The sequence below is a fragment of the Macrobrachium nipponense genome, chromosome 7 (genome assembly GCF_015104395.2).
Source record: "Macrobrachium nipponense isolate FS-2020 chromosome 7, ASM1510439v2, whole genome shotgun sequence".
NCBI lineage: Eukaryota > Metazoa > Arthropoda > Malacostraca > Decapoda > Palaemonidae > Macrobrachium > Macrobrachium nipponense.
The window spans coordinates 49,647,277-49,672,888 of NC_061109.1; the positions used below are offsets into that span (position 1 = coordinate 49,647,277).

General features: G+C 42.2%; 1 protein-coding gene across 1 annotated transcript in view; it reads left to right on the plus strand.

The window, feature by feature from the left end:
* LOC135216964 (intermembrane lipid transfer protein Vps13-like) overlaps positions 1-25,612 on the plus strand; it is an 840,085-nt gene that overhangs the window by 421,348 nt on the left and 393,125 nt on the right. Inside the window, 1 exon segment of the mRNA XM_064252490.1 lies at positions 9,815-9,917. Within this exon segment, the coding sequence (XP_064108560.1) occupies positions 9,815-9,917 (103 nt within the window).

The window sequence follows — 25,612 nt, forward strand, 5'->3', positions numbered from 1 at the left end:
GATGAAGCTAGACGAGGTATTGCATCAGAAATCGCGGCGTTTCTCACGTCCCGACGAGATCCACAACACTCCTGCCGATTCTCGAACAGCCGCGAGCATAGAAGCCTCCAACAGTGGCGCTAAAGCCTCCTTGCTGCCGAACTTCTCGAAAATGAGTTCTCCTTTCCTTTATCTTTCTTTGCTATGAAGCAATTACCATCACACGCCCCCCCAAAAGAGAAAAAAAATGAAATCAATTGATTTTATTTATTTATTTTTTTTTTTTTTTAGAGAAGCAAGAATTAGACAGCGGGGAAACATTCTGCATAAAGCTTTCATCCAGTCAAACACACACACTTCCCCACGCACACTCACTCGTGCGATAACAGAAAACGGTTATTAGGCTACTCATTCTGAAAAAACTAGAGAAGCTATCTGCTAAAACATTATCCTTCTCTCTTACTATATCCGTTTTCTGAACTCTGATTAAAACTTATAAATACTAAAACACCTCTTGTGTTTTTCTCAAAACTAATCTCACTCAGTAACACTGTTACACGGGCGGAGGCCAAGGCAAGGGGCGTTGTTTATAATTCTGAAGCAAATCTACATTTACTGACTTTGCTCTACTCTTACCCACATTAATTCTATAAGGTATATTTCCCCTCTTCTCTAAAATTGAAAAAGGTCCGTCGAAATTAGGAGATAAAGAGGAACCTTCTTTCTGAACTAGTACTAAAACTTTATCTCTCTCACACAAACTTCTCTCTTTTGCTCGAAGATGAGGGTTTCTTTCAGTTTCCCCTTTACTTCCGTTCGGGTTTTCTTTCGCTAATTGCCAAGCGCTTCCGTTCTCCTCCGCAAGCTGCCAAACATCTCTTAGATTGTTTTTATAATAATCAAGATTAGTTATGCAATCATCTCTACCCGCACTTCTAGACAAAGTTCCGAACATATTTATAATTACATCATCAAAATATTCGCCTACTGAAGAAATATTACACAACGGAACTCTGGAAATTACTTGAATCGGTTTCCCTGCAATTTGATATACAGGACAGCTTAAAACATACATCTTAAAACATACATCATTTTTCATCTTAGGCCAAAAGTACGTCCAACTAATAGACCTGAAAGTTTCATTTACTCCTAAATGTCCTTGCTCATTATGTGCTAACTTCAAAACTAGTTCACGAAGCTTCCTCGGAACTACTAATTGTTCTATGATTTCCACTTGACTACCTGACTTAGGACGAACATGACACGAAACTTCGTCCTTTACACAAAAAGTTTCCTTACACACATTGAGATCGTCATTCAGCTCACATTCAAAAATTCGGGTTAGTGTCTTATCCTCGCTCTGCAACTTGACTAGCTTCTCATCCTTATCCAAAACGTTAGAGCCTAATTCATCACCGTAACTAGGACTACATACAGGTACATTTACAACGTTACTCTCGACAGCTACGCCTTCCCCTTGGCTACCACTGTCAACCTCGATAGAGTCCGGTCTCTCAGCCACGCTCATGCTAAGAACCTCGCTACCTCTATCACACTCGTTCGAATCCACGAACTCACTCACGTTCGAATCCACGAACTCACACTCGTTCGAATCCACGAACTCACTCACGTTCGAATCCACGAACTTCATCACGTTCGAATCCACGAACAAATTATCACTGTAGTCTACTTCTGTATCTAAATCCGACCTAGTTACTACCATTCCAGGCACTGGAATATTCCTCACAACAGGATTCACATTCTTGGATAAAGCTAAGTCATTACCGACAATAATGTCAACGCCTTCAACGGGCAAACTGTCCACAACTGCAAGTTTTACTTCTCCTGACACTACCTGACTTTCTAAATTCAACTTCAACAAAGGACAAAGAACACACGTATTAGGAAATCCACCTAACATGACTTTCTCTTCCATATTGATTTCTGCCCTGTTCGGCACACACACTCTTCGAATAAGTGAGACAGCAGCCCCTGTGTCTCGAAGCAAGACCACTTCTCTCGAATCTACTCCTCCAAAAGAGGAAACTACGCCTTCCGACAGAAATTCGCCAAAAACTTTCCTAGTTTCTCTCATCATATCATCCCTACTTGACGAAAGGTTAACTAGCGATACTGGTTTCTTACCGTCCTTACTTTCTGCTGCACAATTTCTCGCTAAATGCCCTTTCCCATTACATCGGAAACAAGTTAATTCTGAGCCACTATATGCCATTCTACTCTTACAAACCTTAGACGTATGACCAGGTTTTCCGCATGTATAACAGGAATAGTCACTTCTACTCGCATTGCTATTACTAGGACTGAAACCATTACTGCTTTGTACTCTACCAGACGAAGGATCATTTCGTTTCCTACTAACACTCATATTATGAGTTAGACTATATTCGTCAGCTAGCCTAGTTGCTCCTGCAAAAGATACTTCTCGCCTATCCTCTATATAAAGTTTAATCTCAGGGGATACGTTATCTTTGAAGTTTTCTAACAACACTAAGTTCTTCAAACCGTCAAAATCCTCAACCTTAGCAGAAGTTAACCAATCAAAAAACAGCCTATCTAACTTCTTACCGTATTCTACATACTTAATATTTTCATCCTTTCTCAAATTTCTAAATTTCTTACGGTACGCCTCTGGTACTAGCCTATACGCGCTAAGAATGGTTTCTTTCACGATATCGTAATTATCACATTCCTCCTTAGACATGCAACTATACACAGTAAGTGCCCTACCACTCAAAACTGACTGCAAATATAAAGTCCACGTTTCTTTAGGAGAACCTACTCGTTCCATTAACTTCTCAAAACACATGAAATATGTCGTAACATCTTCCTCATCAAACTTTGGTACTAATTTTAGCACTGCACTCATACCTAACGTATCAGCTTCGTTTTCGTTCTCGCCTGACCGACTGTTACGAGTACTTTCCCTTAACCGAGCAATTTCCAACTCATGCATACGCTCTTTCTCTCTTTCTTGTTGCTGCATTTCTCTCTCAGCTGCTCTTTCCTCTCTCTCAGCCGCTCTTTCATCTCTCTCATACTTTTCCCTTTCTTTCCTTTCAACATACTCACGGAGATCATTCCCCTCTAGACCTAGTAGCTTACCTGACTCAACAAACTCTTTCACCATCTCACTCATTCTGATTCTTTCTGTATTCTCCCTGTTTCAAACTGTTATGGTGTTGATATCCTGGCAAGGTCGCCACAAATGTTACGGACCCACAGATCTCAGAGACAATGTTACGGCCTCTGAGGGAGGTCCGCTTCAGGTTCGATATAAAATAAAAAAAAACTTATCAACACAAACAGTTGAAACTGGGGATATGAATATAGAAAGAAACACTAACGCAACAAAGGTTTATTTACAAGCTTACTAACAAAGGTAAATGCAGAATGGTATCTCCTATTTACATAAAAAGATAGAATCTTACACTGCATGAACTGGGGGAAACAGTGAGGCAATTAAAATACTTGCTACTCGATTTGGCGGTTCGACGCGCTGGCTTCATAAATGTAGATCGGCGATTGCGGATGTCCTCTTGACTCCGTATTGCAGAAACTAATCTTCTTGTAAGGCAGGAATTCCCCAACACCTGTAACAGGACCTTTTCTTCTTTGAAGTCTACTCGACGTCGAGATAACACGGTAGACCACACCTGAAGACGACTAGACCAATAGCCAACCAACTCTCGAACAACTCTTCTTTTGATTGATACTTCGTTGGTTCCTTTTTCTCGTATCTCACGGAAGATCTCTGCTGCTGCTGATCTCTCACTGATAATCTGATCTGCTCTCTGTGACTAACTGGTGATCCCTCTCTTTTACGATCTCTCTCTCTTCTACGATCACTGCTCTCCAAAGTTCGTTCGTCGTATTTATACGGCACTCTGGGGGCGGAGCCTACAGCGAACGTCACCGACTCCAGGGATTTCTAGAACTTCTTAGATGAATCTAGACGCGGTATTGCATCAGAAATCGCGGCGTTTCTCACGTCCCGACGAGATCCACAACACTCCTGCCGATTCTCGAACAGCCGCGAGCATAGAAGCCTCCAACAGTGGCGCTAAAGCCTCCTTGCTGCCGAACTTCTCGAAAATGAGTTCTCCTTTCCTTTATCTTTCTTTGCTATGAAGCAATTACCATCACACCTGTATACGATTACTAAGAGGAATCCATAGCCTTCCAACAATCCGTGCATTTACGTGTTGTAAAATGGACTCTACATGACTTGAACAAGTTAATTCATACACCTTCGTATCCTTTTTCAATCCAAACACCATGTCAATCCTCGGGGGAAGCATACTGGCTGGTGTCTCCGTGCTCCTCGAAAGGTTATTGAATTGACGAATCAAATCAATCACCTCCGAATACGAAGCCAGAAACTCTTGGTTTTCTCTTTCCTCCAGTTCTAACGCACTGTGTTCAGCCCCAGGAGACGTTAACTCACTCCTATCCTCTGACAAACGTCCGGGTGCACCATGGCCGTCCGACCATATGGCCGTGGCATCTTTGATCTTTAATGGCCACTGATGGCTCAATCCCGAATAGTCAGTAGGATTTGAGAACGTATTAATTTGCAATCCTATATACAAATACTATGAGAGCAATTTTATCATATTGCATTACTCTGACATCTAGAGTCCATGAAAAAAGTTTGTAAAAGGATCGGTGTATGTATCAAGTTCACCAACTCCTGCTGCAACAGAAATATCTGTTTGTTCCATTTAGCGGATAAAGCAGCAGCACAAGCGTGGAGAGATGCACTCTCCACCACCTGGGTCAAGAAAGTCACCAGTAAAGGGGGCCTTAGATGATTTTGATAAGGACTGTGTACGTTGGGAGATAATGGCTTTCTATGAAAGAGGTGAAATTCCAACAATAGTAAAACAGCTGGATAAGGTGAAGAAGCCACCTCTGAATTTCCCTTGAGCTTATATGTCCCTTCTCAAACTTGTTAAGAAACTCTGCTTTTGTTATAAGAAAGTTGAAAGCGGTAGGAAGCTCTTGATGGAAAGGAACGATATTGTTCTTGCCAGAAATAAATATCTAAGGCTTATTGATGAAAACAGAAAATCCGATTCTCCAAGACTGGGAATATATCTGGATGAGACATGGGTAAATCAAAATGAGTGTGTGGACAAATGTTGGACTCTACTGGATGGAATTGTTGGTCCACGAGTGACAACGGGTAAAGGAGCTAGATTTATCATAGTGCATGCTGGTGGAGAATATGTATATGTACCAGGAGGATTGCTATTTTTCATATAGAAAAATGGTAATAAGGGTGATTACCATGATAGTATGAATCATACATGCTTCCTATCATGGTTTCAAACACAGCTACTGGTAAACATTCCCGCTAGGTCGCTCATTGTCTTAGATAATGCTTCATATCATTCAAAAATATTGAACAACGCACCTGTCAGCAGTTCAAGGAAATCGGATATTGTCTCCTGGTTAACTAACCACAATATAGCTCATGACCCTTCCTATACCAAAACTGAACTTCTAGATGTGGTAAAGCAGCACAAGTACCTCCAGGAGTATGAAATTGACAAAATCGCTAGAGATGCTGGCCATGAGGTACTCAGACTTCCTCCTTATCACTGCGAGTTCAACCCGATAGAATTGAATTGGGCACAAGTAAAAAATGAGGTTAAGAAATGCAATTCAAATCCCAATCAGACTTTGACAAATGTTGAACGTATAACTAGACGTGCAATAGATAGAGTAACAGCAGAGGACTGGAAGTCATGTATGCGTCATGCAAGAGAAGTGGAGGATATTTATAGGAAAAGGGATATAGCACTTGACCATCTAACTGAGAAATTGAATATAAACATCACCAGTGACAGTGAGGAGTCGGTAAGCGATGATGAATGATTTTGTTATTTCAAGTTATTGTTTGATGTAGCCTATCCAATGATTGATTAATGTATTTTCCTTTGTTGAATCAATTAAATGTTTAATGTATCAAGATGTATGTTTATTTTACCAAAGCATGTTTACATATATTTGAAGCAAATTTCCATTATTAAAAGTTTGTTAGACCAGGTTATAACGCAGTGAAACTTCAAGGTATCAGTAGCAAAATATACTGGGTGGAGGATGAGGGTCGAGCGCTCTCTCTCTCTCTCTCTCTCTCTCTCTCTCTCTCTCTCTCTCTCTCTCTCTCTCTCTCTCTCTCTCTCTCTCTCTCTCTCTCTCAATTTCTATGAGTTTCTGTAGAAATAGCAAATTATTCCGGCGCTCGAATTTTGCCGTAGATTTCATAAATTAATTTTCAGAAGTAGCAAATTATAGAAATGGCAACACTGACTTAATCAGTTGAGTTGTCTACGGTGAGCGAGCTGTCAAAAGCAGGTGATCGCTGAGCGGCTGTTTCTCTCAATACACCTCCTCCCTACTTCCAACAGGCATATTTCGTGGTGTTTCATGTTTCATATAATTATACGGCATATTCAAAGGTATGCAATCGACAGCATATAAGTTATCATGAAACTTGGATTGTATTGTTTGATTTATTGAATCCATATGTAACATAATGCTCCGGAATAAGGCATTGCTTACATTCGACAAAGGTTTTTATCTTTGGCTTCGATTTCCTGTAATTTATAGCATTTTAATGATATGAAAATATTTCTAACTCCAGTTCTCTAATGATTTTTAACACTTAATAAGTTAATAGAAAGAGGATTCTATCATATCATACTATTTTCTATGAATATACAAGAAAGGACTAACGAAGTGGGCGGACCATCACCGCCAGCTTAGCATGTGACAGGTATAGGAACAAATGCTGGTGTTTCAGGGTCCAATACTTTGTCTGCCGATGGAATAAATTCTTCCTAGAACACCTTTTCCCTTGCCCTTGCTGCTTCAATTTCTCCATCCAACTTTAACAAATCTTCCTTGGCTTTTAATTCTGCCTGTTGTTGGGCTATTGTAGCTTGCTGTTGCACTATTTCTTCCTGTTTCTCCAGCAGTGCCCTCTGTGCAAACAAACCAGCCAACTTTGCCTTCTCCTGTATGTGAGCCGACTTCACACTTGATGCTGTGCTTCTAACTGACCTCCTGGATTTATGTGACCTGCTCCACAGTGAAGATCCTTCCATAGAATCCGGCAAACTTGCCTTTATTGTGGCTATCAATTGAAGCACCTGGATTCTGAATCCTATGACAGACAATTCTTTATCTTTAAACCTTTTGATTTCTGGCTGGTGCTCGTTGACAGGTAGTTGAGACAGGTAATCACTGTGGCAGTCCTTGTACTTGTTAATCCCTTCTTCAAACTCCTCCATTCCTGTCTTTACTAAATGGAGGTTGTCAGGTTTCTCCATACACTTGCTGACCTCATTCTGTTTCTTTGTGAGGGCAGAGAGAGCCGCAGTCTGGTTGTTCTTTAGGGTGCGCAACTTCTCTTTGGTGTCACCGTTGTCTTCTACCTTATCCTTCTGGTCTGTATTCATGTTGAAGATGAATGAACTATAGTAGTAGTAGTAGTAGTAGTAGTAGTAGTAGTAGTAGTAGTAGCAGTAGGTTTGTTCCTGAAAGGAATTATTGCAGACACTTAAATACATTAGCAAGTAGTAAAAAAATTCATAATATTCACTAAGTGACATAATGCACCTCGATATATCTTACAAAGTTAATTAAATACACCTTTATAAATTGACAATAATTTCATTACCACAATAAACCTCCTTAATTATATCAGGTTTTTATCATATTTATAAAATAAACAAATGTCAAATGTCAAAATAAACCAATTTACATCTTTTAACACCTTGAATGATAAGACATATAGAGCAGTTTTATATATATATGTTTGTCACAAAACTTACATCTGTGTGCCCAATTATATATCCTTTAAATTCCAAAATATATAAAACAACTGTACTAGAACACCGGGCTTGAACTGCCTTAGGAAGTGAGGTAAAACCATGTGATGTGTGTACACCTCTCAACTTTTAAACTACCACGTGAAAACTAACAACATGGTTTGTGTTTCTGCAATAATAGAGGTGTTGTCAAGCAGTCTTCAAGAGGTTGGACTCTGTTTTGGAAGAGAGGTTTTCTGCCTCCACTTCTAAGAGGTTTCAGGGAGGGAGATTTTTGTCCTTCGCCTTCTTCTACTCCATCACTGCCTCATCATTGTATCAGACGTTGGATGATCTAGGACTTTGTGATTACGTCTTCTGCGAGCGGAGGGAGTGCATCACCTTCTACCTCTCACGACTGTCTCCCCCACACACGTCTGTGGTCGTACAAGTGAGAGGGAGCGCTTCGCCAGCTGCCCCACACGGTTGTGAGCCATCCTCATCTTTGTTACATGGTCGGGTCTCCCCTCTGCATGCTGGTACGTAATGCATCAACATTTTCTCTTCATGGCTGTGTGTCTCTGCATGGACGTGTTCGTGACAGTATGAGAGTTAAGTCTTCGTCTTTCGTATGCGGACAGGTCTCAGGCTTGCACATATGTGCTGATTTTGTTGGTGGTGCTCCTTCATTGTCTGCCTTAGTTCCAGTTTGTCGCCGTAAGGATGATAAGGCGCCGATTAAAAAGTTGAAAGTTGCAGAAATAGAAGTGGTCCAAGCTTTGTGTAAAGATTCGTCACTCGACAAAACTGTGGTTGACGGTCGGGAGGGTAAGGATTCCTTGGCCCACGGACGATAGCCAAGATTGCTTCAGATAGACCTGTAGAAAGGTTAGTGAGTTCATCTTATCTTGCTAGACTGTGGCAGTCCGGTGGTAAGGCATTTTTTTTTCTGGCCCATCTTAGTATGAACTTATGGGCCAACCTTTAACTAGCCAGGAGAAATGCAGCTTTGCCCAAGGTGGCGAACTCAGTGGACTGAGTCTTTATCGGCACTCAGGAATGGGGATCTTCTGAATTTGCAGTTCCTGTTTCCAAGAATTGCCCTTTGCTGGGCAATTTTGTATTTTACCGAAGGTGATTGTGTGGAAGAGAGAATGAGTAAGTAGGCTGGTCTCTTTCTTTCTCGTTGTTCCTTTCTTCTACTACAGGTGGGTTGAGGAATAGACACGTCATATGCTAGACTAGTCTGATACAAGTGAGTTAGGTAATCATGCTGATAGTTAGTTTGCTTTATGTATTTTTGAAATAATCAAACCCTCTGTTTGGTAGCCAATACTCTGCTCTCTGGCAAGGAGGAGTTAGGAGTAATAACACGCCCCTGTGATTATATGGTTTGTTATTGAACGGTCAGAACTTTGTTTAGTCCCCTAGATGTAGTGAATCTGTTCATGTATCATTGTATTGCAACCAAGATGGCTGATTTGTTAGATATCAGTTTATCTATCTTCTCACGGGTATTGGTCCACCTCCTTTAGAATAGTTTTTTTCTAGGGAGGTAGTCAGGTGGGTAAACTCCCAGTGGGTTTAGGATGTTTGTACCTCCCTCCAAGTATGTCTATCCTACTGTTAAGACCGAAGGTTTGTTCTGCTTATGAGCAAATGACAAGTTTTTAAATCAATTTGTATTTTTCATAGCTAACAAACCTGAGGTCTTAACGTGTACTGCCCACCTCTAACCACCCCTCTTTACATTTTCTTATCTCCTGGGTTAGGAAAAGACTGGTGCGTCATGAGGTTGAATGTGTGGTCTCTGACCAGCTTTCACCTCATACACGCAGGCGTTGTCAGATCTCACAGATTCCTTGCTGTACAATCTGATTATTTTAACTGGTTACCAGCTGGCACTTTGAATATATCCTATTATTAAGACCTCAGGTTTGATAGCTATGAAAAACAAATTGATTTTAAAATTTGTCATTTTTTTCTTTCATCAACAGATTCTGAGCAGATGTGAAGTTAATTTCCATAGCAGTGCTACTCCAAGTCATGCTGATCATATAGATATTAAAATAAGTGACATTGACCTCAGGGTTTCTCCAGGTATGTAGTGATTTTTTTTAATAATCTTACACTGTCTATCTTACTATGTTTTGTTTGCTAGTTCAGAGATTTGTAATATGTATTGGGATACAATCCCTTGTACAGAAGATGAAGCCAACACCATGTATATGTAGTTGGAATTCTTGTAAGATACCAAACTTGTCACACAACTAATGTAACCAGAAAACCATTATTTACTATAAATATGAAACATATTTGCTGTCTTATGAGACGCACCAGTATATGATACACCCTAATTTTTGGGAGCTTACTTTGACTGGGGTTGGGCTTATGTTTCCCGGGGCCTATGATCCATTAGATTTCCATTAATATGACCTAGTAAGAGATCAATAAAGGGATTTTGACGAAGGAAAAATCTATTTCTGGGCAAGGGCCCGTGTCGCCCAGTGAAATGTCCCTTTACCACACATTTCTAAGGTAAATTATTACTAACATACCAGAGAAAAAAGCTAAATTGTAAATGTCAGAATATTCTGACTCGCTCACCTTATATAAAAGGTGTCGGTATGGTTTCTGGGGCGAGTGAAACCACTACCATGGGTCTCTTACCATTTAGATCCATCCTTCTTCAAAATTCCCCTACCTGAAAGGGCCGATGCAAGGCCTGCTCCCAGTTATGACTACTACTAGCGCCCCCGACGCCACCACTAGCGCCTCTACCGGTCATCCTTGGAGTTAACCTGTCAAGCTTGGGCCCAAGGGTGGGTAACAAAAGAAGGGTGGGATTTCACTGGGCGACACGGGCCCTTGCCCAGAAATAGATTTTTACTTCGTCAAAATCCCTTTTCTGGGCTCAGCCCGTGTCGCTTCGTGAAATAGTACCAGAGAAATGGCCACAAGCTTGAATAATGGATATAAGATATTGTAAGGATAAAATAAAATAACATTCAAAAATTAAGTACTATAATCTAAAAGAGCTATGAACTATAAATGATTATAATATAGACTTAAGATTAATTACGATAACTTACATTAATCTTAAAGATAAATATAATATCACAAATTTACAACTATGTGCACATATGGCACCTAAGTCATAGAAAAGGCTACATGGTGGCAGAACCGCAGGAAGGACGTCAGTGAGGCAGGTAGAAAGGAGATCTAGATCTAATTGCTAATACTACTTAAGCAGTGTCAGGAGAAACTGTGTTTGCCGCTGCCACTGCTGGAAATTTAAGAACTTCTAAGGACTTGAGGTAGTGACGTTTGAACACTGTCGGAGATTTCCAGCCTGTATACTTTTTCAGATCATCAAAATTCATATGCTTAAAGTAGTTGATTGAGGTAGCTACTGCCCTAATATCGTGAACCTTGGGGAACGAGTCTGGGTTGGCTTGTTTAATAAAATATGAAATCTGCTGCCTAATCCCTTTTAAGGAAATGGTGCCACCCTTTTCCCTCATGAATAAAGGGCCAGAGGATCTCATGGCCGTTCTGGTAAGATATGCTCTTAGGGCAGTAACTGGACATAAAGAAGGGTCCTGAGGAAGTGGGAGGATCTTCCAAGAGGCCCATCTCATTAATGGATCCTCATTTTTAGCTGAAAATTGACGATCTGGAGAAAGTAAAACTTCTCCTAAAAGGAGAAATTCTATATGACCTGAGTCTCTAGATAGAGCCGACAGTTCAGACACCCTGGCTCCTGAGGCCAGACTTAGAAGGAATAATGTTTTCCTCAGGAGGGGTAAGAAGTCACATGAGTTGTTATCAGTGTCTGAGGCCAGTTTGAGAACATCATTTAACCCTTAAACGCCGACTGGACGTATTTTACGTCGACATTTTTTGTCTCTCGGGTGCCGACTGGACGTATTTTACGTCGACATACAAAGGTTTTTTTAAAAATTCGCGGAAAAATACTTTTAGGCCTACCAGCCGAAAACTCTTGAATCACGCGCCTTGGGGATGCTGGGAGTTCCACGGATCAAGGGAAGTTGTTTTGTTTACAATCGTTACCAGCAGCGCGCAAGCGCGAATTTCTTTCTTCTTTGCCGCACTAAAAAGTATCTGTGACACATCTCTGAAATTATTTCGTCACTTTGACATAATATTTTTTACCATTTTAAATTAGCCGTTACATGGAGTATTATATATGAAAATGTGCGCATTTTTATGTAAAATGCAACAAAAAAATACTCATGATTGTAGCTTTTATCAGTTTTGAGATATTTTCATATAAATAACGATAAGTGCCAAAATTTCAACCTTTGGTCAACTTTGACTACTACCGAAATGGTCGAAAAACGCAATTGTAAGCTAAAACTCTTATATTTTAGTAATATTCAATCATTTACCTTAATTTTGAAACTAATTGGAAGTCTCTAGCACAATATTTCAATTTATGGTGAATTTATGAAAAAACTTTTTCCTTACGTCTGCGCGGTAACTCTTTTGAAAAAAATCATACATGCGATTGTGGTAATGTTTGCACCATTTTAAATTAGCCGTTACATAAAGTTTTATATATGAAAATGTGCGCAATTTCATGCACAATACAACTAAAAACAACCCATGGTTGTAGCTTTTATCAATTTTGAAATATTTTCATATAAAAAATGATAAGTGACAAATTTTCAACCTTCGGTCAACTTTGACTCTACCGAAATGGTCGAAAAATTTCGCAATTGTAAGCCTAAACAAAACGCTTATATTCTAGTAATATTCAAGCATTTACCTTCATTTTGCAACAAATTGGAAGTCTCTAGCACAATATTTAGATTTATGGTGAATTTATAAAAAAAATTACATTTTCTTTATGTCCTCGCGGTAACTCTTCCGAAAAAATCATACGTGCGATTGTGGTAATGTTTGCACCATTTTAAATTAGCCGTTACATAAAGTTTTATATATGAAAATGTGCGCAATTTTATGTAAAATACAACAAAAAGTAGTTGAAGGTTGTAGCTTTTCTCATTTTTGAAATATTTGCATATAAATCACGATAAATAGAAAAAAAACCACGTTCGGTCAAATTTGACTCTACCGAAATGGTAGAAAAACGCAATTGTAAGATAAAACTCTTATAGTCTAGTAATATTCAGTCATTTATCTTCATCGTGAAACAAATTCAAAGTCTCTAGCACAATATTTAAATTTATGGTGAATTTAAAAATAAAACTTTCCTTCCCTCCCCGCGCGGATTCTCCGCCACAAATCTCCGAAATGCGTAAGTCCCATTCTCAGAATATTTGCTCCGTTTCATATTAGGCATTTCATAGAGTTTTATATATGAAAATGTGCGCAATTTCATGTAGAATAAAACTAAAAATATTTGAAAGTTGTAGCTTTTCTTATTTCCGAAATAATTGTATATAAAAAAATATATATAAAAAAATTCGACATTCGGTCAACTTTAACTCGTCAGATATGGTCGAAAACTGCATTTGTAAGCTAATATTCTTACAGTATAGTAATATTCAATCATTTGTCTTCATTTTGAAAGAAATTGGAAGTCTCTAGGACAATATTTATATTTATGGTGAATTTTTGAAAAAAATATTTGTTTACGTCCGCGCGTTACGAATTCATGCATTATTTTGTGATAATATTTTCTCTGTGTTGCTTTTATCGTTTTACAATGTGTTATATACCAAAATGATCGCAATTTAGTGTACATTACAACGAAAAAAAAAGTAACTTGTTATCTTTAACCGTTTTGCGCACAGCGCGATTTGAATACAATTATATATGAAATTTCGTTTTTGCGTTGTCATATATCGTATTATTTATATATGATAATGATAATTTTTTTCATTTCTGATGGTTGCCTACTAAACTTCAGGCAATGACAAAAAAAGGAGTAAAAAATGAACTCTTAATCTTAAAAACTAAGCGCGCTGTGATTTTTTGAAAAAAATATTTTTTCCGCTTCCTCGCTCACTCTGAAACATCTCCGGCACACGGGAGACATTTTTTTTTTTACCGCTTCGGCGTTTAAGGGTTAAGAACCATGACACAGAATTAGGCCTCTCTGATGGTCTGAGCCTAGCACAGGCTCTAGGGATAGATGAAAAATAGGAGTCTGTTAGATCTATTTTAAAACCAAACTGGAAGATCTTCTTTAGTGCCGATTTAGTAGTAGTAATAGTACTAGCTGCTAAACCCTTTTCAAATGATGATCTAAAGAAGGAAATAGCCAGGTTGGTAGTCATGGTTGGAGATTCGGTCCCCCTCAGAAAAATGGCTAGTTTTTTAACAGCTGAGTCATATTGATGAAGGGTCGATTCTCTTTTATCCGATTCTAGGAATAGGATGTTTTGAGGATCAATATCAGCATCCCTTTTTGCTGCGAACTTCTTGAAGTCCATAAAGTTAGGGTTTTGAGAATTCCTGAGGAAGCGAACACAGTCTTCATTTGCACTAGTTGGGATAGCTTGGGATTGGGAATCCATTGAGGCTGGAGACCCAATTCCAACAGGAGTGGGAACCAGTTGCTCTTGGGCCAATTGGGGGCTACTAGGGCGACTTGTCCCTTGAATGTCCTGAGTTTGCACAATACTTTCAGAAGAAGATTTACTGGAGGAAAGATGTAAATCTTCTTCCATTGATTCCAGTCTATGGCCATGGCGTCCGTGGCATAAGCCAGAGGGTCCAGGTTGGGAGCCACATAGCAAGGAAGTTTGTGATTCGACTCTGTGGCGAAAAGATCCACTTGGAGCCCTGGAATCTGTTGGCAGATCCAATTGAATGACCGCCTGTCCAGAGACCACTTCGACTCTAGTGGGACTGAGCGAGAAAGGGCATCTGCTATCACGTTCTTCACTCCCGCTAGGTGTGTGGAGGACAGGTGCCATTTGTACTTGGCTGCTAGAGAGAATATGGCTATCATGACATGGTTCACATGGCTTGATTTGGAGCCTCCCCTGTTGATGCAGTGTACTACTTCTGCACTGTCCAACACCAGCTTGATGTGAGATCCCTTGGCTGGTTGAAGTCTTTTCAGGGTGAGGAATACCACCATAGCTTCTAATACGTTGATATGGAGCCGGCGGAATGGAAGGGACCAAGTCCCTTGTACCTTTTTGTACTGAGAGTACCCTCCCCAGCCGCTTAGTGAAGCATCCGTGTGGATAACTAATGCCGGCGAAGGAAATTGAAGAGGAATTGACTTTGATAGATTCTTTGATAGGCGCTTGCGTAGTATTGCCAGGATAGCGGACAACTTGTCCCGGGACTTGCTGTTTGCCCTTGAGCGCCAGACGCGGTTTATGTCTTTGAGTTTTGCCTTCAGCAGAACGTCCGTTACTGAGGCTAATTGAAGAGAGCCCAGGATCCTTTCCTGGCTCCTTCGAGATGTCTGTTTGCACTTGAGAAATTGTCTGGTTGCTTTGGCTATTTCTCTTCTCTTTGACGACGGAATTGATAGTGTGTGTGAGTTTAAGTCCCACTGAATGCCCAGCCACTGAAAGCGAGAGTCCGGTGTCAACCGGGACTTGGTCTTGTTTATCTGGAACCCTAAGTGTTCCAGAAACTGGATTACTTTGACCGTTGCTTAGTGGCATTCTTCGATGCTTGTTGCCCAAACGAGCCGATTGTCCAGATACGCAACTACCATTATTCCCTGAGACCTGAGTTGTTGAACTACTGTCTCCGCCAATTTCGTAAAGACCCTGGGGGCTACATTTAGCCCGAAGGGCATTACCTTGAAGGAGAATGCCTGGTTCCCTAGCCTGAAACCTAGGTACGGGCGGAAGTGTCTTGCCACTGGAACATGATAGTATGCATCTGTAAGATCGATAGAGGTGGTGACGGCCCCACGGGGAAGTAAGGTCCACACCTGCGAGATAGTCAGCATTTTGAACTTGTCGTAACGAATGAATAAGTTTAGACAGGATAAGTCTAGACTTATTCTTCGTTTGTTTGAGCCTTTCTTTGGCACGCTGAACAAGCGACCTTGAAACTTTAAATGCCTGACTTTTGACACTACCCCTTTCTGAAGGAGTTCTTGGCTATACTCTACCAATTCCGCTGTCAGTTGTTGATAGAAGATTTTGGATGAAGGAGGGCCTTTGGTCCAGCTCCATCCTAGGTTTTTGAACGCAATGCTCTGTGCCCAGCTGCTGAACCTCCATCTGTGACGAAAGAGGAACAGTCTCCCTCCTACCTGAGGGTTCTCACTGGCTCGGGGCAGGTCGAGACCCACGCCCTCCCCGTAAGTGCTTCCCTCGGCTGGATGCTTTTCCGCCGCCTCTCTGGCGAAAGGCACCTCTAGCCCTGCTGCCTCTTCCGAACCTGTTGAAAGGTTGGAACGATTGGCCTTCAAATACTGGGTTGAAGGCCAGAGAGACAGCAAAGGAGGTGGAAGCTTGACCTTGAGGGGTCAGCAGCAGAAATTGTTGCTGAGGCTGTGCCTTTGATGTAGATGGCTGTGGCACTTGGGAAACTGGCACTGCCTGAACTACTTGCTGTTGCTGAGGAGCCTGGAAAGGCTGGAATTTCCTAGGCTTCTTGACTTTCTTGGACGAAGAAGTCGACTCCGGTTTCCTCTTACTGGAGAGTCCCCAGCGAACCTTAAGACTCTCGTTGAGTCATGCCGCCTCATGTTGGACCGAATTGACGACCGATTCTGGGAAAAGGTTGGCACCCCAGATCGAAGCCGCCAGCAACTTATTCGGTTCGTGACGGATGGTGGCTTCCTGCAGAACATGTTTCCTGCAGTTACGCCTTGCCACGACGAAGTCGTCCAAATCACATTGTACAGTGTGTAAATGTGATTTGGCTATCAACTTGAACAAAGGTTCGTTACCATAAGTAACGGCCGAAACCTCTGTCATGACCAGAGTATTGAGTGATCTGGACAGCCTCGTACGAGCGTCAAATTCAGCCTGAATGAGACTGTCTGGAAGTCTAGGAAGCAGTCGCTGAACTATATTATAGCGCAGTCCGGCTTCAATTTCCCGACCGAAAAGGTGGCCGGGAGATCTACCCATAGATCTTCCATACCAGGAAGAAGGAGTGACGTGGGCTCCGTTTCCCGGAGCTGTGGCATCGGCTCGCCTCTCATAGCAGCCTGCATCGTTAACTCCGTCACCTTCCTAGTGAACGGAATGGGAGTTTCTCCGTCCACTACGAACATGGTGAAAGCGCTTTTAAACATTTGAATCCTGGTATTAATGCAATCCCAGTCTTCTAGGCTTCTTAGCCAGTCACGCTGGGCTTGATCCCGACCGAAGATGACGGTCTCTTTTGGGATCTTATCCTCTCTCCTCATGGCTGCCTCCATAAGGCGGGCGTAACCAATGAAGGGGGGTTGCAGGTTTGCCGGGTGGAACTCGAAGTCCTCAATCCTTCGAGTTCCACAGTCCGCCAACGTTAGCATCCCGTCCTTGAAGGGGGCATACGACGATATCCTCCAGGGATTACTCGCCGTGTAAGGAGGGAGAGTGTTGTAGTCCGGCATGGCTTGAGCTGCCACACCGGGCTGAGGTAGACCTGTCGCAGGGTTCTCCCGGAGACCTGCTATGAGGTTCTCCTGGTTGGCCCGCCTCTCCGAGATGGCCCGGATTGACTGACCTGACTCCTCAAAGGAAGAAGAGATGTGAGAGAGCATCTCTTGGAACTTGTCCTGAACCAAGTTCCCTACCAGACTACCCATTTGCAGCATAATATTTGCAGTAAAAGAGTCTGAATCATCGGAACTAGGTTCCTGCTTCTCTCTGGGAGTCTTAGTGCGTGCTCCTGTAGAGGTTGAAGGCTCAGGATCAGACAGGAGCTGAGCCTTGTCTCTGGAGGACTTTCCTCTGGACCCTTTCGAGTGAGAAGAAGACTTGGGCTTCTCTGCTCCGGGATGGTGAGCCGGAGATCTTTGAGAACTGCCCGAAGCCGACTTCTTGGACAGCGTCTTCTGAAGTGTCTTTACCTTGCGCTTCCCTTTAACCTTAGGGATTACCTGGGTGGACTTTGGTCTAACCAAAAGCCCATCCTCAGAGAATCCTTGGAAAGAAGAAGAAGGGACAGGGGAAGAAGATCTAGAATGGCTCAAGGGTAAACCTTGAGCCCCTACCAAACCTGCCTCACTCAACCTCCTGCCTGCTGCCTCTACCGCCATGGACTTGAGGTCCAAATTAAGAGTTGCCACTTCTTCCATGATTTCTTGGCTTCCAGGTTCCTCCAAACTTGCGTTACCTGATCTTGAATAGCGGTGATGTAAAGGGCCGCCGCTTCCGGGTCGACATAGGAAGTCGCCTTGCAGCCGGGGAAGACAAGAGCAGCCATCTTCTTGACAAGAATGTAGGGCTGCCCCTTGGTAACATTCCATCTGAATCCGCCAACCCAGGCCTTCAGGGTGGTTTGGGCGGCGTCCCTGACCGCTTGAGCAGTCTGAAAGAGAGGGTCAGTATAAATACTAAGCTACTTGAGACTAAATTATGTTATCACTTGTAATGATATATCACTTAGAAGAATTGCATACATATAGGCCAAAGTTATATATGATAACCTGGTATCCGGAAGAGTACTTACTCTGGAGGTAACCTGATCTACCAAATCGTAGCATATGGGGCAACTCTTATGATGCCAGACAGCTATCTCCCCATACCGGATGGCGCAGACAGCATGCATACGGCAGACCTCATGCCCACAGGGGTCCTGCAGAACAGCGTTACAGCCAGATTCCTGGCAGTGGGTGGCCTGTAAGTGAACAGATATATGAGTATCAACACTTAACTAGTTGGACTAAGTCCAAGAAATGATATATCATAACACTGGAGTACACCGGAGTTACTTGACAGAATAAAGATCGGCCTCTACTTGCTCTCCTGCCGTGAGTGGTGGGTGTCCAATAGAACTGGTAAACTAGTTTCAGTGCATCTCCGGTGTTGCTGGAGGATGGAAATTCATCGAAGCAGTTACCTAGTCTATACGCCGGAACGAGGAGTACGAGAATGGCGGGGGAGGAGCAGGTGGGGGCCAGCAAAAAATGGCGGAGGAGTGTGACTCCGCCGTAACAGATATCAAGATAAGCAGGTGGAGAACCTGGATGGTGAGCGGGGATTCCGCCGACTTTGCAGAATATAAAGAATGTAAATAATCAAAATTGAAATAAAGTTAACATGCACAAGGAATAAACATGTGGCGGAGCTTCTCTGCAGTCACCAAACCTGAGGTCTGGTGGAGCCAGAGGACCCAGCCGCCGGAGCGGGATGGAGGGGTTGTGACTCGGGGTGAGAGAGAGCTCGATTCGGGAGCCGAGGAGGTCCGAGCACAGCCGAGCCAGGTGGCCAGCCGAGACCCGACCGCACAGGGGAGCCCCCTCGGTACCGAAGGGTGAGAGAGGTACGAGCAGAGCCAGCGTAGGATGTCCCCGGTGCTAACTCCCGTATCCCCCCGTGGAGAGGGGGAAGAAGGGAGGGAGCTCAGATGGTTGCCATGGGCAACGGGAGCGAGCAGGACCCCCCCCCCCCCCCCCCCCCCCTAGAGGGGGGAGGAAGCGTGAGAAACAGCAGCCAGGTGGCTCATGGCAATCACCTGGCTCTTCGCGAACGTGGTGTGGGTCACGCGGTGAGACAGGCCAGGCAGTCTGAGGTGGCCTAGGTTACCTCTAACCGTCTCAAAGCATGAATAAAAACAGCTTAACAGAACACGGGGAGGAAACGAAAATAAATAAGTAGAATAAGAGAAAGCAAAGTCCTGGAGAAGCTAGTCGAGCCATCCAAGAAGGGAGGTCGACTAACAACTCGTAGGAACGGAGGGCGGTGGCCAGGGTGGTCAGGACTAAAAGGAAGGACAAATGTCCTAAGGGAGCCTAACACAGACCTAAAACAAAGGAACATGCATGCATGAACACTGAGTTAAGGAGCGATGTAGGCTACGCGCTCAAGAGAGCTTAAGGAACCCCCGTGAAAAGCTAAGCATAAAATAACATGGTAAAGCTGCAAAATATAATGCAAAATATGTACTGCTAAAATATTCAAGCTGCAACGGTATAGAGGACTGAAGAAGCATGAAATAATAAAACGCATGGGGCGAGCCGCACCAGGTGACTCTGCAACAAAGCCGAAGGGGACGCCGTCTTATAACCTAAATAAAAATGGATAAACGGGCCCCTGGCTTGCTAAAATTAGGTGAAACACTTCTAGCAGTACTTAACTTAGATGCAGCGATGGCTTGGCGTTCCATGATGAGGTAAATCCAAAAAGGAAAGCACAAAAACACAGTGAAGAAAAATCACATGTGAGCTAGATGGTGCTAACGAAAAGGATGGATCTAAATGGTAAGAGACCCGTGATAGTGGTTTCACTCGCCCCAGAAACCATACCGACACCTTTTATATAAGGTGAGCGAGTCAGAATACTCTGACTTTTCCAATTTAGCCTTTTTCTCTGGTATGTTAGCAATAATTTACCTTAGAAATGTGTGCTAAAGGGACATTTCACGAAGCGACACGGGCTGAGCCCAGAAATAAACTTTTTGAAAGTCATTGCTGTAAGACTTTATATTGGGTATATGTTCTAAATTTTCGTGGATACTTTTGTCATTGAATAAAACACATGATTGTATTTTGCTTAGTTACTTTGAAATGCACTCAATTTTGAAGGTTCATATTTCAATGCATTGAAACATTTTTGTTCAACAATTAATAAATAAATGTCACATTTGTTATATCATTGCAAAGTTGTTTTCTGCAATTACTTAAGGGCGCCGGCCGGCTAATGCCATTTTTTAAGGACAGGACTGACATTCATACCACTTAATAAGGCGACTTGTTTCCAAACAGCATATGATTTTTGCCTCTGACCTTCAGTTTTGTGACGCCAGTGCTATTTATCACGAAAATAACCATTTATCAAATTCTATCTCCTCTCTTGATACTTAATATTAAAACCTGGGATTACTACCATATATAGACCTGATGTGGACCTCCAATCAAATGAAGAGTTGTTCATATACGAAACAAACCTTTGTGCTTAACATTAGGATAATACTAGCGCCAAGCTGGAAACCGGTAGAATTAAAATTAAACTTGTGAGATCCTGGGACTAATGGAATCTATACCAGGTCACAGGGCATGTATTACCCAGAATGTCCTCGGCATCCCGTGACCCGCCAGTTACTTTCCTACCGCCTTTAAGATAGGACGTGTTACTTGCTATCTGTTTTAAAGCCGGTTTTAGTTTGCCTGATTTCATTTCATTTCACTTTTTAATTTTCTTTTTAATTTTTCTATCTCTGGGTGTGCTCTGTGTGTGTGTGATCTGAAGGGTGTTGTGAGATGGAGTTCTTTGCTTTAACAACGGGAACTTCTTCCAGTTCTAGGAAGAGACAAAGGAAATGCCCTGGAGTGAGTGGGTTTCCTTGTTCAAGATTTCTAACTTCGGTGTCGACAGATCCTCATCCAACGTGTAGTAGGTGCAGAGAAAACATATGTACTATCACTATTCCTTGTTCGGTTTGTCGAGGTTGGTCGGTGGAACAGTGGAGGAAGTTTTATGAGAAAGGCCAGTACAAGAGAATGGAGACGACGCCATCTTTGGATGACCAAGTGTCGCCGGCTTCTTTTGTATCGGCAATACACCAGACTGCTCCATATGTTTCGTCACCTGCTTTTGATTTTTCCCATACCCCTTCAGTTTCTTCTAGTGATTTGCTATCGGAAACTCCGGGAGGAGTTTTGGGTAGTTTTATGAAAAATTAAGCTTCGTTGTTCCCTGGAGGGAGAGGGGGAACATCGCCTTCTTTGTTCTAGGTGCTGGCTCCCGATGCACAGAGAATGGAAGGTACGTGGACAGCTTTATGCCTACCAGGCGTGTCAACCTTGGAAGGCTTGTTGTCTCATTATATGGCGTCGCAATTCCAGCGGAGCCCGACAGCACTGAATGTTCCTCATCCCCCTGGCCTGCACTTTATGGGAACTAATGCCACGGCTACGTCAACAACTTCAATGTTTCTGGCGATGCAGAACGTTGGAGGTAGTTCTGCTGCAAATGCAGGGATGCCAGCAGCAGCCGCCCAGTCTCTCCCTACAAGATTGGTGACGTCACAAACCGTCACAGCCTACTGCTTCTCGATCTACTTCTCTACCTCCTGAGCCAAATACGCTTTCTGACTCGTTGGTACACACAGGATCTAGAGGAGAAGTTAGTTAAGAAAGACAAAAAGAAAAGGCGTGATTCGTCGCCTTCTTCGTCTTTTTCCTCTAGCTCAGCGTCATCGCTAAGTTCGATGACGTCACTGCGTGTACCAGTCAAGCGTTGGAGGATACGGGACTTCATGATTGATCCTCGGGCCAAGAGGAGAAGAGTGACTTCTTCTTTATTTTCGGGCCAGGACTGTCACATCCCAGTCAGGAAGAAAGTCAAGAAGTCAGTGGCTGGTAAGCTTAAGTGGACTGTCTGCTATGGGGATGACATGTCAACTTGAAAGAATAAAAAATAGAGTTATTATTTCTATCTATGCAGAAACATGCCGTGCATGCTTTCCAGAAGTTTCAGCCAATTATTTTTACAAATAATGAAGATATAGCGGTTTTTAAATGACTTCATCGTAACTGCGTTGTCTGTATGACTGAGTTTGACAGGATCGTTTTTGCATGTTTATTTTTGCATATATACAGTGATTTTTTCAGATTTTTTTCTCGAAATTCTCATACATCTGGTAGCAATGAAAGGTAGTGTGAGAGGAGGCGAGCTGCTCAGAGTGGTTATTTATAGGCGAGACTCGGAGAATGACTCAGGTACGCCACAGACGGCAAGGGGGTTGTACGCACTTACGCACTTGCTTTTGGTTACTAGCTATTTAAGTTGTTTTCATAACTTCTTAGTGAACTTATAGCAATGCCGAAGTTACCTAAGATCAAGAAGGGTACTCAGCAACTAAGGCTAGCAAAATTAGCGAAGGAGAGGAGTGTGCTGAAAGAAAAACATGAAAATTCATTGTTATCAGCTCCGTCATTGTTTTATGTCACGCCGTCAACATCATTGTCTCGTGTCACACTTAGGGTATTAATGCCACTTTTAGGGGGAGGACCAGGATTTTTGATGTAGAAATCAACAATAAAAGTACAAATAAAGTAATTATAATAATGTTGTTTTGACTTTTATAAGAAAAAAGTGAAAATTTACATAGCAAATCTTTGTGAGCTCATAACTCAAAAACATACTTATTCGCATGTTGGTAGCCATTACTCGGTTATTTATTATCCAATTTTAGAGAGAAAGATATCATTAGAAAGAGGAATAAAAATCCCATAATTCCTTGTGAGCCAATTTTTTCTTTCTTTCTTTTTTTTACAATTTTTTTGAGTGTCTAGACAAAAAAAAAAAAAAAAAAAGTCATAAAAAAAAAGAAATTCTGTTCACACAGGATTATTCCGTATATAAAGTAGTTTTTATGGTATGATTTTCAATACAACTGATGTCATATTAGCAGAGAAATTGCTACCTAAATTTTTTTTAAATTATAATTTTTGCTAATAAAACTAAAAGTTTTTGCTCAAATGACTTTAAATTTTTGTATGATGAAAGTATTATATACATCTAAAATATTTATGGAAATTATGTATTTTGTATAATAAAAAAAAATACACAACATAGCGGACGGTCCCCTTAAAGCTAACGGACAAAGCCGTTTACAAGTGTCTGAACAAGCGGAAGCGTAGACGGTCGGTGGGCTAGCGGCCGATGCGGAGATGCCAGTAGAGACTACAAAGAGTCTAAGAGAGACTACAATGCTGTTGGTAAAATCAAAGATGTGTGCAAAGAGTGCAACAAAGAATAAAGAGCAGATACCAGTTTTGCCTGTAAGACCTTTTAAAATACAGAGAAAGGATAAAAGAGCTGTCATTAAAAAGTCGAATAGTAGAGAGTTGGTAACCTCGTCTGATATGTTGGTGGAAGGCGTTGTTTGCTTAGATGAGCGATCAAGGCTGAATTCTCCGACGGGTGTTGGAGATGATATCAATAGTCATTGAGAGGAAATTAGCTCGGTTTCGAGAGAGCCTTCATCTTGGAGGTATAGGCGAGATTCTCGCTCTAGATCTGTGAGCAGAGAAGGAGTTAGGCGGTCTCGTTCTCCTACTGACTATTCGGGATCGAGCCGTCGGCGGCCATCAGAGATCAAAGATGCCGCGGCCGTTGGATCAGACGGCCATGAAGCACCCAGACGTTTGTCAGCGGATAGGAGTGAGCTAGCGTCTCCTGTGGCTGAACACAGTATGTTAGAACCAGAGAAAGGAGAAAACCAAGAGTTTCTGGCTTCATATGCGAGGTGATTGATTTGATTCGTCAATTCAATAACCTTTCGGTGAGTACGGAGACACCTGCCAGTATGCTTCCTCAGGGATTGACATGGTGTTTGGATTGAAAACGGATACGAAGGTGCCATATGAATTGCCTTGTTAAAGTCATGTGGAGTCTGTTGTACAACACATAAATGCATGGATTGCTGGAAGGGATAATTCCTTAAGATCGAACAGATAGTTTAAGTTTATCTCACCCCCAATGATGAAACATAGGAAATATTATACGACACCAATAGTTCCTTTGCTATCTAGACAAATTAACCCAAATGTGGTAAGGTTTAAGGCCTGGATTAACCTTGGATCAAGTTAAGATGGAATGCCCTTCGATGACTTGCCAGGAGGCTGCTATGTTAGAAGCAACGGCTTCTTCTGTCTTTCAGACTGCTTCTTGGTTGGATCTTTGGTCAACAGCAGTGGCGAAAATTGCATCCTCAGAAGTAACGAGAAAAGTGTGGATGAATCAATGTTTATCAGGTTGCTACAATCAGGTTCCAAAGCAATTGTGTACTTGACAAATTTAAGTAGCAATGTTTGGGCAAATATCCTGTTAATGAGGGAGATGCAGCTTTGGCTAGATTAAGCTGCACTGTTGATTTGGATTCCCTGCTAGCGATGAGGAATGGGGATATCCTAGAGTCGCAGTTGCTGTTGCCAGAGGCCATACTGGAAGAGGCTATAGATAGAAGAAGGATGGACATTAACGATAGGTTGGTACAGCAGGCAGTTAGAAAAACATCTAACAGTCAAGCTAACCCTATGGAGGTAAGGCAAATACCTCGAAAGAAGCCAGTAAGACATAACATCCCTAATAGAGCAAACAAAACCCCACTTTCCCCAAAAGAAGGTTAGCTCATCGGCCCCTTTCACAATAGAAATAACAGAGGAAGGGGGATTAGGGGAAGAGGGAGAGAGGTTCAAGATGATAGGATGCGGGCGCCTCTCATCACTCAGCCACGCCAGTGGGTAGTTGCCTGGCAAATCACTGGAAGGTGTGGCAGGAATTTGGAGCAGAGCAGTGGGTGGTGGATGTTCTCAGGGTCAGTTATTTGATTCCGTTCGAAGTGACCCAACCCCTGACAGAACAACCATTACCTCACCTAGCTTATGCTCAGGAACCTCAGAAGGCTTTTATTCTGCAAGAGGAAGTGAAGAAGATGATGGAAAAAGGGGCTGTGAAACAAGTATCCAGTCCATTAAAGGGTTTTACAGCAGGATTTTCCTTGTCCTCCAAATTCAAGGGGATTGGAGGACAGTAATAGATCTGTCAACATTGAATCTGTTTATAAGAAAAACCAGATTCAGGATGGAAACCCCAAAGACGGTTCTACAAGCAGTCAGGGTCAAGGACTTTATGCTGACAATCGACTTGAAGGATGCATACTTTCAGATCCGAGTCCATCAGTCTTCCAGGAAATTTCTCCGCTTCAGTCTTGCAGAGAAA